General features: G+C 42.8%; 1 protein-coding gene across 1 annotated transcript; it reads right to left on the bottom strand.

Annotated features, from left to right (window-relative positions):
• Positions 1-432: 432 nt before the first annotated feature.
• On the bottom strand, positions 433-19,791 carry LOC121307037 (retinol dehydrogenase 12-like). The gene is made up of 6 exons (XM_041239113.1): positions 19,518-19,791; positions 6,124-6,363; positions 5,777-5,866; positions 5,182-5,370; positions 3,524-3,633; positions 433-1,041 (listed from the first exon to the last, which is right to left on the bottom strand). Exons 1-6 carry the CDS (start codon positions 19,684-19,686, stop codon positions 847-849), a joined length of 993 nt encoding a protein of 330 aa, XP_041095047.1. The 5' UTR covers positions 19,687-19,791; the 3' UTR covers positions 433-846.
• Between the last annotated feature and the right edge of the window lie 6,968 nt (positions 19,792-26,759).

Genomic DNA, 26,759 nt, shown 5'->3' with positions numbered 1-26,759 from the left:
GACCCTTTCACAACTCATGCATTCAATGCTCTTAATATCTTTTTGGGTTTACATTTAAATGAGAGAAAGAAACACCTACAGAATCATTGCATTCAAATAAGAATCTACAGTGTTTAGCCAAATGACTGCATGCCGGACAAAGTCTGAGCCCAGTCACTGATGACTTGCTTTGGCACAGATTACATGCACAATTAACAAGAGGATTATGTTTTACTTTATGTGTCAGGGTTACTTGTGCACCATGTACAATAGTTCTGGATCTGTACACATTGTTACTATACACTTCTTTCTGCTCACATGGAGACACTTTAGAAGGGATGCCATTCATCCAGAATACAGTAGGGGGCCAAAACTCGCTGTTTTTCATATCAGCAGGCACCTAACTTGTAGTTTGTTTATCATCATTAGTGGGCAAACTCAATACAACTGAATCTGAATCAGTTGATGAACCATGAGCCTTAGCTACTGAGATTCTCCATACAAAAGGATTCAATGTTTTACTGACCAACGTAGCTGATTCAATGTTATTTGCGACATTTTGCTACGGCTTTCCTGATTGGGGAGCGTTGGGGTCACTTCCTTATCACAAGAACGTTTAGTGCACTGTAAAGGAGTTGATATCTTTAAGGAAATGGGATGATCGCTAATACCTCATGTCTTATGCTATACCAGTCTTGTCAGTCACCGCTGCAGAGATCAATCTGTGAGGGTAACATGAATATAAAATATTAACCTGAATATAAAACATTAACATGAATACAAACTATTATCATGAATATAAAATCACTGGGTGCAGGACTGGCGTGAGTTTGTGTGTGTGTGTCTCAGCTGTGATGAGCTGAGTGCTCATTGGTCCTTTCCTCCGGAGAGCCCGGTTAGCCTCTTGCACACCTCCCAGTCTTTCCTGGCGAGGGCAGGGTCCCTGGCCAAGGGTGCGGGCAGGACCAGGGAGCAGTCACTGTCGAAGTACTTCCCAGTGACCCCCTCCACGTCCTCCGACACCGCGCAGTATATAGAGCTCACTGCTCCCTCCTCAGAGGACTGCAAAAACAAACAAGACAGGGGTCAGCAGGCAAAGTGCAAGCAAAGCACAAGAAGCATTGATAAGCATGGTAAAACCAAGAGAAGTATACTAAACAATATACATAGCAAACCATGCTAATGAATTGTATACTCACAAGAACAGCGAGGCAAAATGAAAAATTAAAATACAATTTTACTGTAGCAAAAAAACAGTATACCAGGGGGTGCAGTCCGATCCATACCAGGGTTTAAAAGTAGCTTGATTAGCCACAGTCTATAGCAGAGAGTGTCCCTTCCACTCCTGGTCTTTGTTCCAACCTTGTTATAAAAATACCTGAATTGAACCAATTAAACCTCCATCCAGACCTTGAAGTAGTTCATGATATAATGTTACCTGTTAAACCTGAAATGGCATGACCCTCCAGGACTGGGATTGGACACCCCTGGTCTACAGGTTCCAGCAGTGGTCACAGCTCTGGCTCTCAAGATCTATTCCAGTCCTGGTCTTTATTCAAAGCAGGTCCTAAATGAGTTCATTGCCTCTTAGCAGGTTCTGTTAACTAATTTAGTACCTGCTTGGAACCTGGACTGGAGTTTAGTACCACCAGAGTGTCTAATTACCCTTATAAAAGCTTAGCACAGTATTGTAGCTGCTTTTGTAGTGATGGCTTTCTGAATGAAGTATTAATTATGTTATTACTTGTAAGTTTGACATTATGTGTAGGTGTGTGTCATTTATAGTTAAGTTGTTTTTAATCCTGATGTTTAAATTGTGTGAGAATGTTTTTATAGTTGTTTCAATGTGCTTAATAATTCAGTTGCTTTAATATGTTTTTAAATTAAGTTTCTATACAGTGTTGTGTAAGTTTTGAGTTCTTTCATTTCTCATTGTCAAAACCAGCTATGTGCAGTTTTGCATTGCCTAACACGATTCAAAGTCACAGATGGTCGTCTGAGCTAAACGCCAAAAGGCAGGAGATTAGCAGAGATAGTGTGAGATGGGGGAGAGGAACTGAAAGACAAGCTGGATGCGCCCTTCTAGGTACAACGTGGTATGCAGCTCCCCCCTTACCCCCCCCACAGAGGGAAGGTGCAATGATAGAGTGGAAACCCCTGTCATTTGACAGAAGTAACACAAATGGGAGTGGAGTCAACAGTTGTTTACAAAGGTATAAATACCCAAAATGGTAAAGTGTTGTCAGTCTTTTCATCTCTTTCGAATTAACTCCATGGATAGCCGTGCTTTCTGATACAAACATATGCACTGAGCTGTGCTGAGGCCTGGTCTGAAGTCAGTTTGAATCTCATGCTCATATGATTGTATTGGTGGTACACCGTTCTTGTATATAAAGTGTTTTTTAATCAAAAGCCATTTGTCACCTTCATTTTTTTCACTAAACTTTTACACAATTTTCAAATTACTGGCTTCATATCTACCAGAATCACTGGCTTCATATCTACCAGAATCACTGGCTTCATATCCACCAGAATCACTGGCTTCATATCGACCAGAATCACTGGCTTCATATCGACCAGAATCACTGGCTTCATATCGACCAGAATCACTGGCTTCATATCGACCAGAATCACTGGCTTCATATCGACCAGAATCACTGGCTTCATATCTACCAGAATCACTGGCTTCATATCTACCAAAATCACTGGCTTCATATCTACCAAAATCACTGGCTTGTTTTCCCAATATGGCTGTGCAGTCAGGTATTTGAATATTAAAGCACATGTTTTCCCAATAGGGCTGTGCAGTCAGGTATTTGAATATTAAAGCACATGTTTTCTGCTAGAAAGCCCTTTTCTTTCACCCCACCACGCTGAAGGTTTGCTCTGGCTGCCTCTTGCCCTGTATTTTGAACCTTGCTCACAGTTCTAATGCACACCAGCGATGCAACATCAATAAACCACAACCTTTGAGCTCTTATTGACTCCTGATAAAAGCTAATCTAGCTGCATAGCCCTGACCCCAGTGATTGTTTGCTCATGAATGGGGTTCGTTGTTAAGTGGTTGTAAAAGCCAGGATCCTTTTTAAATCGAATTTCTTACCTCTTGCTTGCACATGCAGTGATATCACCGATCATCACTTTGAATCAAACTGTGCCTTCTCACTATCTACCTTCCTGTGAGGTAGGTCACATGACTTGATTGAGGCTACAGCATGGGGTGGGGGGGGGTGTAGGGGGGGGCCAAGAAGCTGTTTTATTTTAAATATGCGCAGTGATAAAAAAAAAAAAAATAATAATAATAATAAAAATAAATAAATAAATAAAAAAATAGCTCCTTTCTGGTACATGGCACAGGAAGTGATTAGGTACAAGAAAGCACAACTTTTCATCCATAGCGTTTTTAGGTCACATTCAATTCTATAAAGCATGATGATAATGTTGCAGTGCTAACGAGATGCAAAGAAAAAGATTTGAAAGCCTCGGCTCGAAGTGCTTTAAGCATGCTGGTGGCAGCGCTCAGCAAGGCAGGCAGGAACGTTACCTTCATGAAGAAGAAACCCACGATATTGAAGAGCGCTCGTATGAGCCAGTTATAATGTCTCATCACCTCTGTCATCACCACACCCGGGTGCAGGGAGTTAGCAGTCACTCCTGAAACACGCACAGAGCCAAGGATTCGAGACAGTGACACACACATCGGGGCTTTTAAAGGGGTATTTACTGAACAGTATGTGCATTATTTATTTCATATTTTACCTGGACATTTGGAGAGAAATGGGCAAGCAATGCGTCATTTTGCTTCCAAACTGATAATGGCATTGCATGGACTCTTACAAACATTTTTATTTTGGCACAATCCATTCTAGTGTCTGCCCTATCACACATAACCCATAAACCATTAAACTAACAAAGTGTCCTCGGGAGTATCAACAGAACACAAAATGCGTGCGAGTCATCGCTCAGGCATTCTCATACTTGTACAGGCATGTATCCCTGGCTCTCTGTTCTACACAATCTGAAATGGATAATATCACTGTTGCCTCTGCAGCTTGCAATGAGGAGGAGTAAAGATCAGTGGAGGACTTTGGCTCCTGGTGACAAGCCGACCGCCTCTAACAACCTAAGAGAAGGCTGTTATGAAGCTAATGAACCTGCTTTACTACCCATTCTGCACACTGAGACCTGAACGAACCTGCTTTACTATCCATACTGCACACTGACACCTGAATGAACCTGCTTTACTACCCATTCAGCACACTGACACCTGAATGAACCTGCTTTACTATCCATTCAGCACACTGACACCTGAACGAACCTGCTTTACTATCCATTCTGCACACTGAGACATGAATGAACCTGCTTTACTACCCATTCTGCACACTGACACCTGAATGAACCTGCTTTACTACCCATTCTGCACACTGACACCTGAATGAACCTGCTTTACTATCCATTCTGCACACTGACACCTGAATGAACCTGCTTTACTACCCACTCTGCACACTGACACCTGAATGAACCTGCTTTACTATGCATTCTGCACTGAGACCTGAATGAACCTGCATTTACTACCCATTCTGCACACTGACACCTGAATGAACCTGCTTTACTATCCATTCTGCACACTGACACCTGAATGAACCTGCTTTACTATCCATTCTGCACTGAGACCTGAATGAACCTGCTTTACTATCCATACTGCACACTGAGACCTGAATGAACCTGCTTTACTACCCATTCTGCACTGACACCTGAATGATCCTGCTTTACTACCCATTCTGCACACTGAGACCTGAATGAACCTGCTTTACTACCCATTCTGCACACTGAGACCTGAATGAACCTGCTTTACTACCCATTCTGCACACTGACACCTGAATGAACCTGCTTTACTACCCATTCTGCACACTGACACCTGAATGAACCTGCTTTACTACCCATTCTGCACACTGACACCTGAATGAACCTGCTTTACTACCCATTCTGCACACTGACACCTGAATGAACCTGCTTTACTACCCATTCTGCACACTGACACCTGAATGAACCTGCTTTACTATCCATTCTGCACTGACACCTGAATGAACCAGATGGAAGCAGATGGAAGTGCTCATGGATAATGGTGTTCAGAGCGGGTTTAGGGGCAGTGGAAACAGGCAGTGACATGTGGCGCCACGCCCAGCTCTGCATGCCACCTACCTGTGCCCTGCAGTCTGCGGGCAAGCTCACTGGTGCACAGGATGTTGTGTAGCTTGGTGTGATTGTACACGCTGTCCAGCCGGTAGGTCAGGTTCTCTCCGTGGAAGTGCGAGAAGTCCACCACCCCTCGCCAATGATTGGCTGAGGACACGTTGACAATGCGGGCGGGGGCGGAGCGCTTTATGAGATCTGAGGGGGGAGGGGTGGAGACGTCTTTAAGAAATTCATCTTGCACAGGGCCCCCATAAGTTATTGGGAGAGTCAGATTGTGGGGAGGATAGACGGCTCTACATACATCTGTATGTCACACTTACATTTTATATTTGAACATGTCTCTTGAGAATACAAGACATTGTGCAATGAACTGGATACCAGTGCTGGCACCCAACTGTGTAAAGAACAATACATATGCAGTTTATGGATTTCTAAACATTTATTAAACTAAACGGAGGCTTTTACATTTACTGATGGCAACCTTAGCTGCAATTGCAATGTTCAGCCTACACACAAGACACTATGCAAAATGATGTTAACAGGTGTGCTGCTTTAATCTGATTTCAGTGTTTTCCACATTGGCTTTCATTTTTGCTCTCACCCAGCAGCAGGTGCGTCAGTAGGAAGGGTCCGAGGTGATTGGTGGCGAAGGAGAGCTCCAGTCCCTCTGAGGTCATGGCTTTAGGTAGTCCTGGAACCCGGAACCCAGATCCCAAAACACAGCAAGTTACAGAGAGAGACTGCGACCAGGAGACAGACCCCCCCACCCCAACTACAGGACCTCCCCTTCTTCACTATCTTTCTTTATTTCTCTTTTCCTCATCTAGGGTACTCCTCTGTTCCCCTTTTCTTTCTCTTTACCCCTCCCCTCCCTGCCTCTCACTCATTTTCACCCGTTCCCTCTTCCTTTTCCCCTATACTAACCCCCTCCCTGTCCCCTCTGCTCACCGGAGGCCCCTGCGTTGTTGACCAGTATGTCCAGTCGCTTCTCCTCCTTGTTGATTCTGTGTGCGAAGTCTCTGACGGAGCGCAGGGAGCTGGTGTCGACAAGCTGCAGGTGCACGTTGCTGTTGTGTGATTTCCTGCGGATCTCTTCCAGTGCGGCCTGGCCTCGCTCCTGACTGCGGCACGCCAGGATCACCCGCGCCTTCCTGCGAGCCAAATCCAGAGCGATGAACTTCCCGATGCCTGGGGGAGGGAGGAGTCAGTCAGGTGGAGGCTGGGCATCAGGCTTATCAGCTTGAATGTAGACCTCTCTTACAGACCTATTCTGCCCCAATTGTTTCTTCTATCTTGTATCAAAAACACAAGCCAAGTTAGAAGAACTCATTGGGGCAACCTTGGCCAGCACCAAGCAAATAGGCACAACTGTAAAAGCGGTGGGGTCAAGGTTGCCCCAATTGTTTCTACTAACTTGGCTTGCGTTTTTCACGTGTTTGATCCACTTTTACTGTGCCTGAAACATATCAAACAAAATCACAGATCAAGGAATCATGATATGTTTTCATTATGAAACTTGACTGTCAAAATGAAAAGTTTACAAAGTTAGTATCAGATAGGACCTCCCTGAGCTTTAAAACAATCCTAGCAGAGTTGAGGCATAGAGTTGATCAGCCTCTGGACAGACTGCTGCTTCCTGTGCAGCTGCAGTGTCACATAAAACCCTGAAACTTGTCTTCCCTTGTACAGTGAGAGCACCTTTGTGCATACGGAGTGTATGCAGCAGAGATGAATGGCTCTGACAGAAACAGCTTAATTTATATGAAGACTTCCCACTGATGATGGGAATGAGAATGCAGAGATGGGAGCCCAACTAACAAGATTGAAGTTTTTTGTAGTTATCAGGCTTTTGAAGACTGTCACGCACACCTGTCGTGGTTTTGACAGACTCAGGGAAACGGCGTGGCATTCGTGGATTGGAGGAGTGGATGTGCTCGTTAACCAACAGGTCATGAGGGAGGGTATAAATAGACGTGTAGTAAAGTGATCTGTTCCTTTGTAAATGGTTAGAACAACCTAGCAGGAGAAACCTGCGAGAACGAGAGTGTTGCGTTTGTTTGTTTGTCTAATAAAAACTGTTTGTTTGTTATTTAGTCTGCTAACATGATCCGAAGAACTGTACTTCTCACCACAAGCACTAATTCACTCACTAAAGTAACTGTATGTGTTTTGTGTTACATGTGGGTGTATAAAAGACAGGACTTTTGGTTACATGTCAAACCCGTGGATTACAGTTAAAGTGATACACGCCGCTGAATCACTTTACATCATTATTGTTTTCTGTTGTTTGCCGTCAGTCTGGACAAATAACAATTAATAAACACCCTTGCACCTGAATGTCATTGTCTGTCTGTTTCTTCTGAACGGCTGAATTACCTTCACCTGCACACACTTACCCACATTGCCACAGCCCTCATTAAACGTCTCCCCTGAGTTTAAGAGTGTGCTCAGAGCAATAAAAGTACATGTAATCTGACAGCAGCCAGCTGGTGAAGGTTGGCTGATCGTGGTTGTCTCCTGTGGATGGCACTGGCGATTTGGTCCCAGAGATGTTCTACTGGACTCAGGTCAGGAGAAATAGATGACCAAGACAAGACCTGAACATTGTTTTCTTGAAATCGTGCAATTGCAATCCTAGCACTGTATGGTCTTGCATGATCCTGCTGGAAAATCAGCACATCCGGATTGCCTTGCAGGAATGGAAAAGCTACCTCAAGGACTTTGTCAATGCGTCGCTGAGCAGGAAGGCTGCCCTCAATCTGCACCAAGGCGTTCTTGTGTTAAAGGAGATTCCTCCCCACATCATCACACTTCCACCGCCCCACTGGTTGGTTTGAACAAAGCAAGTCACTACAGCGCTCACTGGTGAGGTGACCCTCTGACTTCCAGAACGGGCCTGTCCCTCACAGAGCTGCTTTGCTGGTTTCTCTGGACTAGTCTGTTGATTGTTGAAGCAGAACATCTCATTCTCCAGGCAACTTCTCTCACAGACATGCCGCCTTCAATCATGCCGATAGCAACCAAGCAATCTTCATTACTCAAGTGGGGCTCGGTTGCATCTTTCACTGTTCATACTTTAATTAAAATCATGTCTTTTCTAAATGGGTATTTATACAGATTCTTAATCAACTAATTTTGGAAATTTTAACTCAACTGAAATACCAAACACTGAGCACCTGGTGTTTTTATTAGATCACATGACTTGAGCTCAGTATTTTGTTTTTCCAAGGAACAATGCTACTCAAACTCACAACAAACCTATCTGCTCACTATGTAAAATATAAATAACATTATGCATGTGCCCAATGAGCTATTGATGTAAAACTTAGACTGTTGCGTTTTTATTGTGCATCAATATGTGTGTGTGTGTACTTTAATGTTGTATGTTAAGAGAAAAATGTGTTTTGTAATATTTTTCTATTTTATATGATGCTATGCTTTGTCTGTGTATTTCCTTAAACTCAATGTGAAGGCAAGCTGATGGAAAGTCACTGATAAGGACACATTGCTTATATTTATCTGGGTTTGAAGGTTGTTGGTGTCTGGTAATCTTCTGTTGTAATCTTGTCATAATATATGTAATTAGCATGGTGTGTGTGTCAAATGCATGAATTGTGAGGATGTTTATTAGAAGGACCTAAAGGGTACCAAGCTATATTGGAAAACAGTTACAGAATAACCCATTGTTGAAGATAGAGAAACCACAGGCTAGGTATAAAAAAGCTTGTTTATGTAACACAGGTCACTAATCAAAAGTAAATGAACTACAAAGACAAGATTAACAATGAACTTCCCTTTTATTTACTATTAGCTCAAATAAAAGTTATTTTAAACGGAAGCCGTATTTTCTTCAGACACTGCAGTTACTTTCAGTTTAAAGACAGGCTGGATACAAATACTTAAAAAAAATAAAACACTGGAGACAAAAGAACAACGATAATATATAAATAAATCAAATCAAAAAGTGAAATATTAAATAGCAAAACGTTGTGACAACTTTCAGCTTTTAGAAATAGTTTTCGGACGGGATTGTTGCTTGTCAAGTTTTTATTTGATTTTTTGGGGTTTCTACGCACATTTTTAAATTATTTTTGTTGCTGGGGTGACGCCGGCGTGTTGCACGGGGTGGTCACACGAGATTTCTTAAACAAATATAGCTTTCTTAAACAAAAACGACACAAATTCCCGTTTTACATGTCCATTGAGCTTGAGGTAACATTTATATTTTTTATATATTTTTAACAGGTAATGCATGCGTCTCGCATGTGACTTTTATAGGCTATTCCGCAGTCAGTGCTGCCAGACTAGAACTTTTCCAGCCACACGTGTCTTGTTTTGAAAGCATGTTTTAAATGTGTACATTCAGATATAATTTATAAATCTAGTTACAAGATTGTATGCAAATAAGCTCCGTCTGCTTTGTGCTTTCATGCGATTTGATTGGCTCTTGTAATGTTAATCGGGGAATATGGACATGTCAGTATTATAAAAGCCAATCAAATTGCGTGAAAGCACAAAGCGGGCGGAGCAACTATTACATATTTAAAATATTAGATCTAATGAAATAATTTGCCTATAATTGTAGTGGCTTTACTAATGGGCACAGCAATTGGCGTCTCAATTAATCAGCCGTCAGTATAAAGACTTTGTTAATGAATGCTGTCAATTGCACCCTTTCATTTGATTAACAGAACAGGCTGCTAATAATGGTATTGGACTGTGGGGGGTAGATAAAAAGGAACCGACAATGGTCGAGGGGAGCGGAAGGACGGGGGTTGTATATGTGCTATGAAAGAACTGCTGCCTGACCTCTATGAAACCACGGAATATTGCGTTTGAAGTGGACTGTGAAGCTGTGTGATTGTAGCATAAGGAATTCTAGAAAGAGAATCTCCACTGGAATTGAAATCACAGAAAGCCGACTCTGATTTCATTAACTCTATTGCTGATAAGCTGAAAGCTTGCTGAATCGTCTTATGTTTTATACACCGGATTGGTAACGTTGAACTTCTTATCATTCTACCTGTAGTGTCCTTAAACAACCTTTACAAACTACTGGCATAACTGTGGAAGCATTATACACCTATACCATGACAAGATTAATATTCATTCAGAACATGCTAGTTTTCTAAAGTAGAACATTCAATATCTTTTGCTATTGAAGCTTGATATGTATAACTGGCGTCAGCTCTGGAGAAGCAGCTTGCTTTACACCCTTTTCTGGGCTCTTACACAGACTTGGAAATAAACACAACTGAAGTGAGGGTTCAAAACAGGGCAGTATAGTATTTGTATTCATAGACAAAAACAAACCAAAACCAAACCCCTTCCTGGATTTATTGGCTAAATATTTTGTATATTTTCCATTATCAGGCAACACAGGAGGAGAAACATTTTAAATTAATACCCAAAATCCACACCATTTTAATGTGCAGTGGGCTTGTTCTGTCACACTGCTTTCATTACAATGGGTTATCATGCAGTTATTCTGACAAGAACAGTAATGATCCAGGGCTGTAAACAAAGAACTGTGGTGTTTGAGCATACAGTAACCAAACTACACATTATGCATCCACTTTGTGTTATAGGCTATATCTCTCAATGAAATAAGGCAGTGTACCTCAATTCTCTTGGAGAACAAACTGATGTCGAGCACTGCAGAAAGGTATTGAAAGTAAAGTTATTTTAAAATGGGTTTGTAATGCAATCGCAGTATTATTATGACAGTACTTTCTTGTATTGAATTTTAAATTAACATTTTAAGTAAGTTTTATTTATTCATTTATTTTTGCTAATTTACCATTTTCAATTGTGGGTCGTCTTTTCTTTGTGTAGATCTTTTTTCAGAAAGGCCTGCCAGTATTGAGGTGGTCATGTGACAGTGTTCCTTCCCAGTCCTAAACAGGAGGACAGCACTTCCTGTGGAAGCTTTGTTTGCAGGTAATAGTGTTTCATTTTACATTTAAAATGTATCTTTTAATTAATCTGTCCATTTAAAACAGTATTGCATTTTAAAGTTTGTTATGGCAGTGATCCATGTTCTGGGATCTGAATTATGATGGGGGCACCTCTGAAAGAAGCATTTGCCAATATCTTCACCGATGCCAGGGTATGCCCTAGCCCTCCAGCAGACATGTGGAATAGCCAACAGATGATACTTTCTCTTTTTTTTACATCTTAAGTGTACTGATTTCAAAGGTGGTCATTTCATTCAAGCTGCACATGGCTTTCACTGATATATATACACACACACAGACACTTTTTCAGTTACGACAAAAGACAAACACAAGGAAACAGATGTCTTTACATGTTGAGAAATGTTTTGTGTTGCAGTTTGCAGAGTTCATCGTGAATGGAAGCAGGTTGAGAACAGCAGTGATGCTATCTGTATGTTTTGAAGGGAGATGGCAGAGATTAGTAGATGAGTCAAGTATTTAAGAACATAAAGTTTACAAACGAGAGGAGGCCATTTCGCCCATCTTGCTCGTTTGGTTGTTATTAGCTTATTGATCCCAGAATCTCATCAAGCAGCTTCTTGAAGGATCCCAGGGTGTCAGCTTCAACAACATTACTGGGGAGTTGATTCCAGACCCTCACGATTCTCTGTGTAAAAAAGTGCCTCCTATTTTCTGTTCTGAATGTTCCTTTGTCTAATCTCCATTTGTGACCCCTGGTCCTTGTTTCTTTTTTCAGGCTGAAAAAGTCCCTTGGGTCGACACTGTCAATACCTTTTAGTATTTTGAATGCTTGAATTAGGTCGCTGCGTAGTCTTCTTTGTTCAAGACTGAACAGATTCAATTCTTTTAGCCTGTCTGCATATGACATGCCTTTTAAACCTGGAATAATTCTGGTCGATCTTCTTTGCACTCTTTCTAGAGCAGCAATATCCTTTTTGTAGCGAGGTGACCAGAACTGAAAACAATATTCAAGATGAGGTCTTACTAGTGCATTGTACTGTTTTAACATTACTTCCCTTGATTTAAATTCAACACTTTTCACAATGTATCCGAGCATCTTGTTGTGTGATTGCTAAATATTGTTGGATACTCAATGTGATTCACAAACTGGTTAGCTTGTAGTTCAGCAAGAAATACAAAAACTGTAAAAAAAAAAAAAATCAATCCCTCCCCTCCAGCCCTTTGCGGTTCATTGTGTGCTTTGGAGACTGTATTTTGCACGGCTTAAGCCATTATACAAGGTTAATGCTGCATAGCTTACACAGTAATTTTAAACTTCTAGTTGTGATTTGGTTTGCATTATTATAACACTGGCTGCACTTGGTCTTTGTAATAGAAATTACTGTAACAATCCAACAACTAAATGTAAATACTACTACTATCTTTTAACGCTTCTTGAGTATTCAAGATTGAGCAGTACAAATAAGATATCATAACCCTATTCCTAGTCATTAAAATACTTCATTTGAGTGTATTTGAAATAATATTATTCATTATACACAACTAACAGAACATCTGTAACCTGTGCTACTGTTCTGGTGAAAATAGTGTATTTTATGTGCATCAAATATTGCCCTACTGTTTCATTGTGTAAAATGTGCTTATTGATTGCGTTTATTTGTTCAATTTATTTTAAAGTATAATAGACCTTACAGTTAACAAGGTAAGACGTCAGTGTTAAAACATAACAATTGAAGCACTGTATATAAAAAAAAAAAAGTTAATGTACAGCATGTCCAGAGATTATGCATTGATAAGATGAAAGAAGAATATTTTAAGTTTCATTCCTTGGTGCCAATAGGTCTGTAATTGTTCCTGCAATAGCTGACTCTAAGTAAGTTTGCGTTGCTGCTGTGTTGACTAGGATTGAGATTTGGCTACCATGCAAACAAACTCAGCTACATTACTTCAAGAACATTTTGTCTCTCATTGCTGCTTCCATTATTCGTGCAAATAACAAATACACTTGAGGCACAGAATGACCCCTATATGTGCATACATCCCATGGAGAGAACACTTCATTGCATTTTGTCACACTGCACAACATGGCCTTCCTCTTTAACATTTGTTAAACATTGCTGAAATACTTCCAACTTTTTACAGGTAGCTTGTGACGCCTGCCACCTGTGGTTCCATTGTTTAGGACTCCTGTAAGTGGATCGTTCGGGCACTGGGCTTACAATGTATCCAGGTGACCTTTAATAATCAAGAAGCTCACACACTCATTTTGATCTGAAGTTTTAACAAATCAGAACAACATCAGTACTCCTTTGGTTTATTAAATGCTTTAAGAGCGGATTGAGTAGTTACAGACTATGTCGAATCCCAACTGACAGGCTATCTGGGAGGTCCAGTGCCTTAACAGGTATAATAGCATTGATACTTCAATAAGTTTATGGTTATAACATGTTTTGCCCTTAAACTATGCATGGATAAGGCTAAAAAAACGCCCACTGCTAAATCCTAAAGCATCCAATATTTCACTTTCCCACAGCTAAAATATAAAACCTATACCTTATAGCAACGCATCAATCTAAGAGATAAAAATTCAAAATAGATCTTACCTCCCAAAAATATATATGGAAGTGTAGAATATAATGTAAGGACAGGAACTGTCTTCAAAGGCAAAGACTTCTGAACACGACACCAACAGCAATCAGCTTGATCAGAGATCTTCAGAGCATGGATCACATCAGCTTATACTTAACAAGCTGATGTGATACTTGACTAGGATTTTATCTCTGTTTTTATAGAGTTCTTGCTTCACTTTTTACATCAGAAGTCTTAATTAAATATCAAACATTAATCCACATTACCAGCTCCTGTCCTTCAAGTTAATAACATTTTCAAAACATCCGGTAACTCTATGAGATTAATTAGCCATCATCCCATACACCTTTCCTATATCCAACATGTATAAGGGGAACTTTTGAACTGATGTTATTCTTTTTTGGTAGCAGGGAGTTCCTGAACACAGCATGCAAGTGAATACAGTGCAAGTATATGAACATTACATATATGTTTAATATATAACTCCTACTTTGGTTTAATTATTCCAATCATGGGTTAAAAATATTTCCTTTTTAACATCAAAAAACACCCTCCTTAATAGGTTGGCTTCATTACATGTATACATGTGGTTTAATAATAACTAAAACATATTGGATAAAGGCTGGTAGAAGGCTCATATCAAACTTTTAAAGCCTGCAATTATATATCCAATCATTTTCACTTAAATCCAGTTTATCAAGAACATAGTCAATTATAACAGTCCCATTACAGCTCTTCAATGTGTTAAACTAAACTTGACCTCACTCTGTTTTTACAAAAATCCTGTTCAGGCAAGTTCCGAACCTCTTGCTTCTCTGTCGAGGTCATCCATCAATAATAGAAGACTCTCCTGTAAGCATTTTCTCAGGCGTATGGCATAACATGGTCCTATACTATGGCTCCTCCTCACTGGTTTTTAAAAAAGGTCTTCATTAATTTCTATGATTTAATGAAGCCATATATAGTTCACCACTGACCCCCATTTCCTGTACCAGGAAATACTCTTAATTTCACACAGTAGTAGAGGTCTATGGGAAGTAAAGTCCACGACTAAATGAAACTGATTGGTAGCCATGTCAAATATTCAAATGTTTCTTATACTGTATGTAATTATCTACTGTATAATGTGACCTTTGTTTTTGTTAAATACTCTCATTACAGTTCAGATAACAGCCTCTTGTGACAGGGATGGTAGAGTGGTGACGTCAGGCCAGATGCAGGAAGAACACAAACAAGTGCAGTACTGCAGGTTAAAAGAGACTCTGCGATGCCGTTTATATTGAAACAAAAAATAAAATATTGTAACAAACCTTGTGCACAGAGCAAAACAAATATTCAAACAAAGACAAATCTCTAACACAAAACACACCCCTACAGTCCGGCTGGGCAGTAGCCTTCACGGATCCTTAAACTCGTTTTTCTTTTTACTTTTGGTTTAGTTGTGCTCCTCTCACTCTCGTTCCTCCTCTCGAACACCCACCCCTCACCTGCAGGCTTTTATACAGGTGCCCATCTCCCGATTAGCAGCAAATTAATCTCACCTCTGCCAGAAACAAAGCAATAACAAAATGAAATCATAATACAAAAGAAAATACAAAATATGCACAGGGGTGGGGAGTACCCCGTTCTTCAGTAAATACAAAACAGTGAAGTGGCAGACCGCACCTTGCTCGTACTCCACATATAAAACCAAACACACATTGTGGCAGGGTTATGCCCCGCCCCCTTTTCATATACAGGGCTCCGGCCCTGTTACAAATGTCTTATGTTTTTAGATTCAACAAGACAAATCTTATCTTAATCTTAAAAATCTTGTCCATTATTCATTGCATCTCTTAATGACAAAACTAGCATGTTCAATCTTTAATAAGAGGGTAATATACCGTTTACTATGTGTGTGTGTGTGTGTGTCATATGTTGATAGGCAGTCTCTTCAAAGTAAATGTTTGGGTTTCACCCCTAAAGTAATTACAAAAATAGATACAAAAAGTAACATGCAATTGGAGCCTCCTGTGTGTTAACCCTTAGAAGGCAGGGCATTCCAAATGTTACAGCAGTTCTAGAATTACAATGTGTGGCATCTCCTCTTAAGAATAAAAGGAGGACACAGTCTACTCTTGGGACAAACAACATCATGTCACCTGGAGTCTCCTATAATGTTAACTCATAACCTATAATAAACCTCCTATAATATCTGATATCCCCTTAGAAAAAAGAATGTGGAACCCTAAGAAAGGGTAAACCAGCACAGCAGACGCCCTTCAGTGCTACCAAATATATTTTGATATGAAGAACGCATTGCCCCAAGATCATTTCACCTTCTCCAAGGCGTTCTTTACAGAGAAAGGCCAGCCATCATTCAATTATATACAGGTGCAGATCAGGGTAGGAATGCAAAATGCATTGCCCCAAAATATTCTTGATTTTTTCCAAGTTATATGTGTGCCCTCATATAAAACAAATTGAAATGACCCGGAGGCAATACGTTCTTCATAATGGAATGACACCTTTAATGACACACTGTTGTCACCTTTGGTGACATCTTTATAACACTTAATAAATAAATAATTTGCATGGCTCCAGACTTGCATGTATTTTTTCAAAGAGTCATTTGTCTATGCTCTATAAAAAAAAAAAAAAAACCTGAATCAATCATGGGGGCTCAGCCTTACTTTCTTTATAAAAGCTAGTCGAATTCATTTTTTCCTTTTTATTAAACATGTTTTTAGACCACATCCTGTTTTTTTAAAAAGGATCTGCTGAAATGGAAGCAAACAAATGATACAAGTATGAATCATCTTGAAATAAGCCTACTTGTGGGTTTTTGTGTGCTTTCAGTAGCATTGAATACTGCCTAGTTAGCCAACTTTTTTTTTTTCCTTACAGGCAACCCGACATCTCCGAGAATTAATTGGCTTTCTCTTTTTACTTACTGTATATTGCCTAAAAAGAAAATTCGTTATTGATCATGTATTCTTACCAGTGAAGTAGCCACCAAAATCTGATTCTCTGTGAATGCCAAGTTTAAGTACATTCATAAAAATATATATTATCAGTGGCGGAGCAATAGCTGGTGAAACTGCACACGGCCCACGCACTGAGGGCCCCGGAGTGTTTCGAAACGTTAATTGAACTAATAATTTGCTTAATTATTCCTTTTTACTTGTTTTCAGCTCTTAAACAGTTGCAGATAAAGTTACTTATCAATTGTTATGGCTAGCTTGAAATCTGCAACTGTTCAAGAGCTGAAAACAAGTAAAACAGTCTAATTAAGCAAATTATGAGTTCAATTAAGGGTCTCGTTAAGTAATTAAGAGCTCGGTTGGAATGAAAACCAGCAGCCGCAGGGGGTCCCCAGGATCAAGTTTCAGAAGCCCTGGTTGAGATCATCCTCACCGAGATCGTTTGCTGGTCTTCCCTCTGTTCTGACAGCTAAACCTTGTTCTGCTGGTACACTACATGGGACCTCCGAGGATTTATCTTTTTTAAAGAGGATGCAGGGAGCAGTGGAACAGTTTTAAACGCTGCATTGCATAAAACTACTTGGCAATATAAGCGAAATGATTGGATCGGGATGAAGAGGGGGAATGCTGTCTTTTACACCTGCGCTTCAGAAACGCACCGCTCTTATTGTTATGCGTAGCTCTTCTCTTGATTGGTTGTTACTCTGACTTGTTATGGATTTAAACAACTTTTTATTTTTATGTTGCTTTGACCCCCAACTGATACAAATCAAAAGGTAAAACACCCAACAATTTAACATATTTCATTACTACGGTGTATGCATAAAATGCTGTAATCAGTTTAATATGCATAATCGTTTTGAAGGCGTTGCCAGCAACGTTACACAGTAATCCACAGCTCCACATGTACGACTGCATTTTTCTGCCCTTTCATAACGTCGATGAATCCATGGATCGGCTCTTTTGGAGAACAATATATCGATAGTGAGAAATTAGGCATCGCACCAGCCTTAGTTGCAAGATACATGAATTCACCCAAACTTACACAGACAGAGGGAGGGCCCCCTTCAACACACAAAGCGATGTTTTCTCTGTCAGTACATCGTGCAGACAGTCTGTCTTTATTCTGAGAATTGCTAGCCTTATTTGGTTATTCTTCTTACCGCCTTCGCATTCACCACATCTCAATCCAATAGAAATGCTTTGGACCAATTTAAAAACAGCTGTACCGATCTGAGCTGAAGGAAATGTGCAAGGCAGATTGGGCCCACGTGTAACAATAACGAACATACAGGTTATGAATTCTCAAACTCCCGAAGGCCTTACTAGAGTAAAAGGACGACAAAGTGATTAAAGTTGACTAAATACTTGTCAATAATATGCTAACTTGATTTATGGTGTAATAAACGCAGGCTGCCATCATGTCGTTTCAGAAAAATTCTGCGGTATGGGGGGTTGTGTCATCATTGAACACTGTCCCAAACAGCATCACGACTGAGAAACAGGCAGTAATTGAGCCAGTTTACAAGGGGTGGGCGTGCTAAGCTTTGTCAACACCGCCCTTCTTAAAATAGATTACACCGTGTAACAATTTTTTTTTTTTTGTTGTTCCTGGGTAGTAAGTGTTATTTCCTAATTGCTTATGCCTCAAAAGTATAGAAAATGGCTGTTATTCCCCACAAACTTTGCTTTTGTGACCAGGACAGTGATATTTCAAAATATCACTATTTCCAATGGGAAAACGGGCAAATGTGTGTCTTTTCGTTAACATAAAGTCAGAAAAAAACAACATATGAATCCAAATTAACATGCATTTATACTAAAGTAATACAAAAATGACTACAAAAGATTTAGAAGTGAGTAGTTTTTTGAGATTTACGATTATACTGTAAATTTATATTTTCTATACTTTTGAGGCATAAGCAATTAGGAAATAACACTTACTACCCAGGAACAAAAATTGTGTTACATAGTGTTACACAACCGGTGCAATGCGGGTATTTCTAAAGCACGACATGGGCGTATAACAAACTCAACAATGTCGTGAAGTCTCGTTTTATAGTAATAAAGTGCGGTCATCGTTTTCACTGAAAGTTGTGTGTTTTTAAAAGTGGCAAAAGTTTTACGCAAACCGAATTGCTCTGCCGTCTGCTTTCGATATCCCTCCCAGTAAACATTTCACGTTACACACTGTAACTACTGCTTCATTAAACAAACAGCTGTACAACATCATGTTTAAACCGCTTTACTACTCTAGATTACTCATATTTCAGATCATTAAAAAAGGTCCTGCATTGCATGGGCTTTACAAAGAGCAAGGGTAAGAATGCAGGTTTACTCTTTATTCTAGAGCGTCCCTCCGAATACATCGAGCCAGATTGGATACATACTTACAACCTCGAGTTCAATTTGATACATTTCACCTGCTTTCCACAAAACATGGACACACACTGCTAAATAAGCACCACATTCCTGTGAACGTCGAAAGTAGAAATATGTAGCAACGTTAATAACATGTTCCCACGGATAATCACACACGAATGAACTCAAATAAAAGGGGTAGCGTCTCGCTTTCATCTGGCGAATGTGTCACCACCGGCATGTATGTCGAATGATTTTGCTAATACCAATATTTTCATACTGCGAACATATGCTATTAAACTAAATCCATTGGTTTTCATGTGTAACTGCCTAATCATGTATTTCCATATAAATGCATATTTAAGCAATGCAACATTGTAAAACAGTCATTATAACAGTACATTTCTATCATAATGTAATCTCGTTTTGAAATCTATGATACCTTTTCTTTAGAGCATGTATAAATAATTGTACGTGGGCATCAGCAATATTAATAGCAAACCCGTCTCACCTGTGTTAGCTCCGGTAACGATAGCAGTTTTGCCGGTGAGATCCACGGGGCAGGCTCGCGGGTTCCAGGACCCCTTCCTCTGCATTCTCACAACGAGCCCCAGAACCACGGTGCTGACCACCCAGCCCGGGTGACAGAGCACGCCAGTCCACCACCACTCCATTACCATCTGCTGCTTCAGGGACGCTCAGCTGAAAGCCTTATCTGACTGCAGCGGGCGCCAGCTTCCTAATGGGAATACCTGCTCAGAGGCGGAGCGGGACTGGACTAGTAAATAAATAATACAAAAAAACCCGCTTAGACAGGGTTCGAAAGCTCAAGGCTGAAATTCACAGAATCAAACTCAATATCTGGCTACATACCAATACTGAACAATAAGAAAAAAAAAAAAAAAAAAAAAGTTTATTTAATCTAACAGGTGTTTTAGGGTTAAATGAAATGGTAGAACTCCTCCCCGTTGCGCATTATTGGTGTCTGTGTCCCTCACGATACGTTGTGTTGCGATATATTAGCCTACATATACATAAAATAAAAAATTCTAAAATACATCATGTTCTCCTTAAAAACATGTTTTAAACAGAATAAAAGAATCATAAAAAAATCAATAAAAAACACAGTGCGTTCTTTCTGTCAAAAACAGATTACAGCCACAATTAATAAAAACATTGTAAAACAAATAAAAATAAAATTAAAATTAGAACAGAAACTGGAGCTCCCCGTCCTCACTCACATCACACAAGGCATCTCCCACACACCACCTCACCTGGAAGTCCTCCAGGTTATTATTTAGTTTAAAAAATTCAAAGTCCACTCTTATCTGGCTGACCACCAACACCCTGAACTTCAGCACGGCATCAGTCAGCCCAGTTCCAGAGATCCTGTTCTTTCTGGACTTTAAAATGGGTAATTTTGTCTGACCCATTATAAAATTAATTAAAACACATCTGTTTCTTTTTTTAAAATTGTAGGGAACCCCAAAGATAAAAAGCTGTTTATTGAACTCCTCACCCAGGCCTTGCAGGAGCTCCTGTAAGAGATGGAAGAGTGGTCCTAGCCTAACACACTCGCTGTACATGTGGAACACTGTCTCCTCTGCAGAGCAGAAACTGCACTCTGAGCTATTACTGGAATCAACTCTGTGGAGAAACCTGCCGGTGGACACAATACAATGCAGGCTCCTCCACTGCAGGTCCCCCGCACTCTTGGTGAGAGGCAGTTTATACAGCACCCTCCATACTGGCCTGTGCCCCTCCTCTACCTCCAGACATGCCCCCCACCTTGAATCCACCAACCCCCTCAACTGGTGAAAATGTGATATCTTCACACACAAGTTGTAGATTTTCTTACTCCTTGTTGTGTGAAGAGTTAAGTCTTTAACTGTGTTAAAGTTGAGTAGCATTCCCTCATTCCCTCCATCCCCCTCTCCTTCACCTATTGCTGGACACACTAGCAACCCTGGAAAGATGAAGTCTTGTCTCTGCCCTGTGCCGCTGGACATCTCCTCCCTCAAAGCCTCCCTGAGCTCGGGGGAGAGAGAGCTTCTCAGCTCACTAAACATTTTCTCTGCCAGCCTCTCATAGTGCCAGCCCAGACGTCCAGCCAGCTGTGTAGCAGTCAACCAGCAGGAGAGGTCAAGGTTGATCAAATGGCTCAGCCTGGTCACTCCTGCCCTCGCAAAACTGGCACAGAGCATCATTGACTGAAAGAAATACACAGGGAAGAGCGGATTGAAGAATAGGGGTTCCTCCAACGGGACACTGCCTGTCAGAGACCCCCTCATCTCTCTTCACCCTCACTGCCCTCCAGGCATCTAAAACACTTAAGTAAAAACAAGGGAGACCTATTTTAGATAATCCAGTACTCTCAATTAAAAACAGGTGCTTGCCTATCCCCAACCCCCCTACTCTGCTGAGAAAAAAACAAACCAGCCTCTTCCACTGAGCCTCCTCCCCAGCGTACAGGAGCCTCTGAACTGCTTGCAGTCTGAAGGCTGCTACCCTGCTGGCAATGCTGATCATCCCTGCCCCCCTTCATCAGTGGGGAGATAGAGGACTGCTGGCCGCAACCAATGTCTCCCGCTCCAGAAGAACTCCAGTATTCTCTGGATCTCTTGCACCATACCGCGGGGAGGGTCCAGACACACCAGCCTGTGCCACAGCATGGAGGTCACCAGATTATTAATCACCAGGACCCTTCCCCTAAAGGACAGCTGGGCCAGCAGTCCCCTCCATCTCTGCAGCCGCCCCCTCACCCTGTCCACCAGGCCCTCCCAGGTTTTCTGCACATAAGTCTTCACTCCAAAAAACACACCCAACACTTTTATACCTGTCCTGTCCCATCTCAGTGCCTTGGGCAGGACAGGGAGTGTGCAATCATGCCAACTGCCTGACAGGAAGGTGTCACACTTTGCCCAATTAACTCTTGCCGTAGATGCTCTCTGGAATGTGTGCAGGCTCTGTTGTAATGCCTCAATGTCTCCATCACTGCACACAAACACGTTCACATCATCTGCATATGCAGACACCTTCACTGTGACAGGGGAGGGTGAGGAGGGCACTACCCAGCCAACCAGCCTACCCCCTCAGTAGGTGCAGCAGGGGCTCTATGGCCAGTGAATAAAGCATTCCAGACAGGGAACAACCCTGCCTAATACCCCTGCACACTGGGAAGGGTTGACTCAGCCCATTGTTGATCTTTAAAATGCTAAAAACATTTAAGTATAAAAGCTGAATGTAAGAAATAAAAACAGGGGCAAACCCGAAGGCTCCCAGGGTTTTAAAAAGGTATGTGTGGTCGACCCTATCAAACGCCTTCTCCTGATCTAAAGAGACCAGCCCAACATTCAAATCACGTGTATTAGCCATTGATAAAAAATCTTGAATTAAAAACAAATTATCAAAAATGGAGCATCCCAGTATACAGTAAATTTGGTCCATGAGAATTACAGCTCCTATACATTTTTAATCTATTGGCCAGACATTTTGAAATTATTTTAAAATCAGAACATAAAAGCGAAACAGGTCTCCTTTCTTGGGCAGTAGTGTGATTACTGCCCTCCTGCAACTCAGGGGCAGTTCTTTATCCCAGAGGCTCTCTCCCAGAACCTGCAAAAAGTCCTCTTTTAATAACCTCCCCTTTTCAATCTCTTCAATATCTGAAATTGTTACTCCTAGGCTGAGCTTAAATAAAATTGTCACTCCTGCACTAGTGCTTGAACCCTGGCTCAGTACACATGGCCTCCTCCACTCTGCCAGCCACGCTGCCTCATTCTTACTGTCTGAGTGCGTCTCCTGCAGCAGCGCTACCCCCGCCCGCTTCTGCTCTAAAAACTCGCACAGCTGCGCTCTTTTAAAAGACTGTCTGCAGCCATTCACGTTAAAAGAAATAAAAACGCACTTTTCCATAGCGGCTAAAAATAATAAAACAAGCAACAATAAAAACATTTTTAAAAGAAATATCCATTAAAAATATTATTATTTGGCAACATTAGCAAACTTTTTCTTGATTATTTGAACATATTTTTTAAGACGGTACCTTTTTTTGCTGGTCAAATTCCTCTAATGTTGCCTTTCGTGTGACGATATGTGCTGAGTGGAGGAACAATCTCAGGTCTGGGAAGAAGTTTTCAATTTCAACCCCCCTTTTTCCTTTTGTATTTTCCATGAACTGTTTGAATTCATCCAGGGTATAAACTTTTCTCCCCCTGTTAATGGCTTGGCTATCGGGATGTCAGAGATAAGCGAGGAGTTAGAGAGCTCCCCCTCTATTTCCTCTGCTCCGTCCCCGCTGTCTGCTCCGCCATCCACAACTGCCCGTTCCTCCACGGCTCTCTCCACCTCCACCGCCCCGCTCTCCTCTTCTCCTCCCAGCACAGCCACAGCCGTCACCACTGCTTTAGCCTCTGTCTCCGCTTGCTGGGGTTCAGAGAGAGAAGAGCGCTGCACAGTGCTGGGTTTGGAGCCCGTCACCATGCCGCTCCCCTCTCCCTTCATATCAGGAGGGACAGACACCCCTGCCTGAGACCTCAGGCTCCCCTCCAGCACAGACTCTGCTCCATTCCCCGTTCGCTGTTAGGCAGATCTGCAGGTTCTTTATTTTTCACTTTTTTTGTTTTTTTTTAGTTACCATGGCATATGAGTCGTCATTGTCAGTAACCTCTTTTTGTGAAGGACCGTGGCTGAGTCTCTTCAGCCTCAGCTGTGGTGTCGGGGGCTCTGTTCGATTCAGTGGCTCTCTGGTCTCTGCAGGCTCTGGCTGCCGCTGCAATGGGGGAGCTGACTCATCCTCCCGCTCACCCTCAACATCCCCAGCCTCCTCTCTGCTATCAGTACCCTGCTCCTGCCTTTCCTCATTTCTATTTTTTCTCAGGCAGGCTTTCCTTTGGTGTCCCTGTTCCCCACAGTTAAAGCACCACATTGTGTCTGAGCTAACAAATACAACACAGCCCGTACGCCCCGCACTGATGCTCCAAGCGACATCAGTCACCTGCCCCGGGTTATTCAGCAGTAAAAACGCCTGTCTCCGAAAAGACAGGACGTGCTTAACATTAGCATTTTTACACCCTAATGGCATGTTTTTAATTGGGGACACCAGCTTGCCATACCGGGCAAGTTCATTCTCCAAGATCTCATTCCTTAAAACGACAGCACATTAGACATGATAACCTTGGTAACAGGGGTTACTAAGGGGGACACTTGAATAAAATCTCCTTTCACTGAGAATCCTTCCTCCACCAGTTGATTGACCAGCGACACCCCTTTTAAAAAGATGACAAATCTTTTATTTATGCGGGATGCCGACATGATGTTTGTATAGCCGACTACCTCTCCTACCGCCAGCAGGCACTCCCCCGACATGCCGGTATCCGGCAAGCAACTGACCCCGTGCTGGCGGCTGAGAGCCCCCAGCCCTCCAGAGTGAGATCCCATACCGGGATCTACACACACACACACACACACACACAACACTATTCAGTAAACAGTAAAATGCAAACCAAAACAAATGAAACAAAGATATATAAACAAACCAAATGATTAACAAATAAGTATAGAATATTGCAAAAATATGGTAGCAAAAAAAAACACCCTCCTTTCTTTCTTCGCCGCCAGAAGGGGAGGAGCAGGAGCTGCCTCTGCCTCCGCCACCCCCACCAGCACAGGATGAATGCCTACTGGTATCACTTCCCCCACCATCACAAGGAGAGCAGCCAGAGCTGTCTTCGTCTCCACCACCACCAGGAGCAGAGCAGCAGGAGCTTCCTCTGTCTCCAACCCTGCTAGAGGGAGAGAAGCAGGAGCTGCGTCTCCTTTCAGCATTGAAGGGAGCAGGGCAGGATGCCACGTTCGCTCCGCCCAGGGATGCCACATCCGCGCTTCCCGGGGATGCCTGCCTCGCACCACCCAAGGAGGCTACTTCTGCATCGCCTGGGGCTGCCTGTCGCTCTGCATCGCCTGGGGCTGCCTGTCGCTCTGCATCGCCTGGGGCTGCCTGTCGCTCTGCATCGCCTGGGGCTGCCTGTCGCTCTGCATCGCCTGGGGCTGCCTGTCGCTCTGGCATCGCCTGGGGCTGCCTGTCGCTCTGCATCGCCTGGGGCTGCCTGTCGCTCTGCATCGCCTGGGGCTGCCTGTCGCTCTGCATCGCCTGGGGCTGCCTGCCGCTCTGCATCGCCTGGGGCTGCCTGTCGCTCTGCATCGCCTGGGGCTGCCTGTCGCTCTGCATCGCCTGGGGCTGCCTGCCGCTCTGGATCGCCTGGGGCTGCCTGTCGCTCTGCATCGCCTGGGGTGGCTTCTCTCTCTCTTTTATCCCCTAGGGTTGCAGTGGGTCTCGCTTCGCCTGGGGTTGCCTGTCTTTCCTCCGCTTCACCTGGGGTCACTGAGGGTACCGCTTCGCCTGGAATCACAGAGGGTCCCGCTTCACCTGGGGTCGCCATGGGTCCCGCTTCACCTGGGGTTGCGCGTCTCTCCTCTGCTTTGCCTGGGGCTGTTGCCTGCAGTGCTTCGCCTGGGGCCACTGTCTGGCTTGCGCCGCCTGGAGCCGGTACTAGTCCTGCAGGACCACAGGAAGCACCGGGGCCGGCGCCTCAGAAAAGGGGGCGGCCAGCTACAAAGAAGGGGGGGGAGGTCAGGAGACCAGCTCCCCCAGCCACATTTTCGCGGCAGGATGTACGGTGGTCTGAGCCCCACAAAGGGGAGCTGCTGACCATGAAGAAGGGGATGGAGGCCAGGAGACCTGCTCCCACTGCAGCAGTTTCGCTGCCGGAGATCGTGGGGGAGGTCAGGAGACCTGCTCTCACTGCAGCAGTTTCGCTGCCAGAGAAGGGGGGGGAGGTCAGGAGACCAGTGCCCCCAGCCGCACTTTCGTGGCAGGAGGAACAGTGGCTGAAGCCCCACAAAGGGGAGCTGCTGGCATGAAGAAGGGAGGGGAGGTCAGGAGACCAGCGTCCCCAGCCGCACTTTCGTGGCAGGAGGAACAGTGGCTGAAGCCCCGGAAGAGGAAGCTACCAGCCAGGAAGACATGGGGGGAGGAGGACATCCCACCATGGCCACCCCCATGGATTACTCCAGACCCCTCTTCCAGGACATTGAGACTGAGGGGGGAGGTGGCCGTTGGGGCCATGTGTGCTTTGCTCAAGGGGGGGGGGGGGGATACGTAACAGGACGTGCAGCCCTGTACAGTGTTTATTTTAGAACGGGGTCTTCCCCTCTGCCCCTGTGTTATTTTTTATTTGTTTATTATTTTGTATGATGGCGCAGCCGTGCATTTTTGTGTTATTGTTTTAAAAATATGTTTGTTTATAAATGACGGTGAACCGCCGTGCGTTTTGTTTTGCAGCGTGGATGCGAAGCCCCATCCACCTTATTAAAACCCGTGCAGAAGGTGGCCATCTCCCAAATTAATTACGTGATTAATTTACTGCTAATCAGGAGATGGTCACCTGTATAAAAAGCCTGCAGCTCTCCATGTTAGGAGAAGGTGTGTTCAGAAGTGAAGAACGTGAGGGCGAGAGACGAGGGCGAGAGACGAGAGCAACGCGAGAGAGAGATTTTAAAAAAAGAAAATAACGATCAGTGAAGGCAGTTGCTCAGCCTGACCTTAGAGTTTATTTTTGTGTTCGTGAGTTTTGTTTAATTGTTTTATTTCAGCTCTGCGAGCAAGTGTTTATTTTTGTTCAAATATTTTATTTAATTTTTTGTTAATTAATAAAACGGCGCATGGGCCACTGCATCCGTACCTCTGTTCTGG

This window comes from Polyodon spathula, chromosome 2 (genome assembly GCF_017654505.1).
Source record: "Polyodon spathula isolate WHYD16114869_AA chromosome 2, ASM1765450v1, whole genome shotgun sequence".
Lineage (NCBI taxonomy): Eukaryota > Metazoa > Chordata > Actinopteri > Acipenseriformes > Polyodontidae > Polyodon > Polyodon spathula.
This window is presented reverse-complemented; position numbering and strand designations above follow the sequence as displayed.

What these genes read in the sequence shown, in the direction of transcription:
- LOC121307037 (XM_041239113.1), bottom strand. Translation starts at nt 19,686, where the DNA reads ATGGTAATGGAGTGGTGGTGGACTGGCGTGCTCTGTCACCCGGGCTGG. An exon ending in CGTTACCGGAGCTAACACAG is followed by an intron (nt 6,364 to 19,517) that starts GTGAGACGGGTT and finishes TCCCTCCCCCAG; the next exon opens with GCATCGGGAAGTTCATCGCT. An exon ending in CCGCAGACTGCAGGGCACAG is followed by an intron (nt 3,634 to 5,181) that starts GTAGGTGGCATG and finishes TGCGTGTTTCAG; the next exon opens with GAGTGACTGCTAACTCCCTG.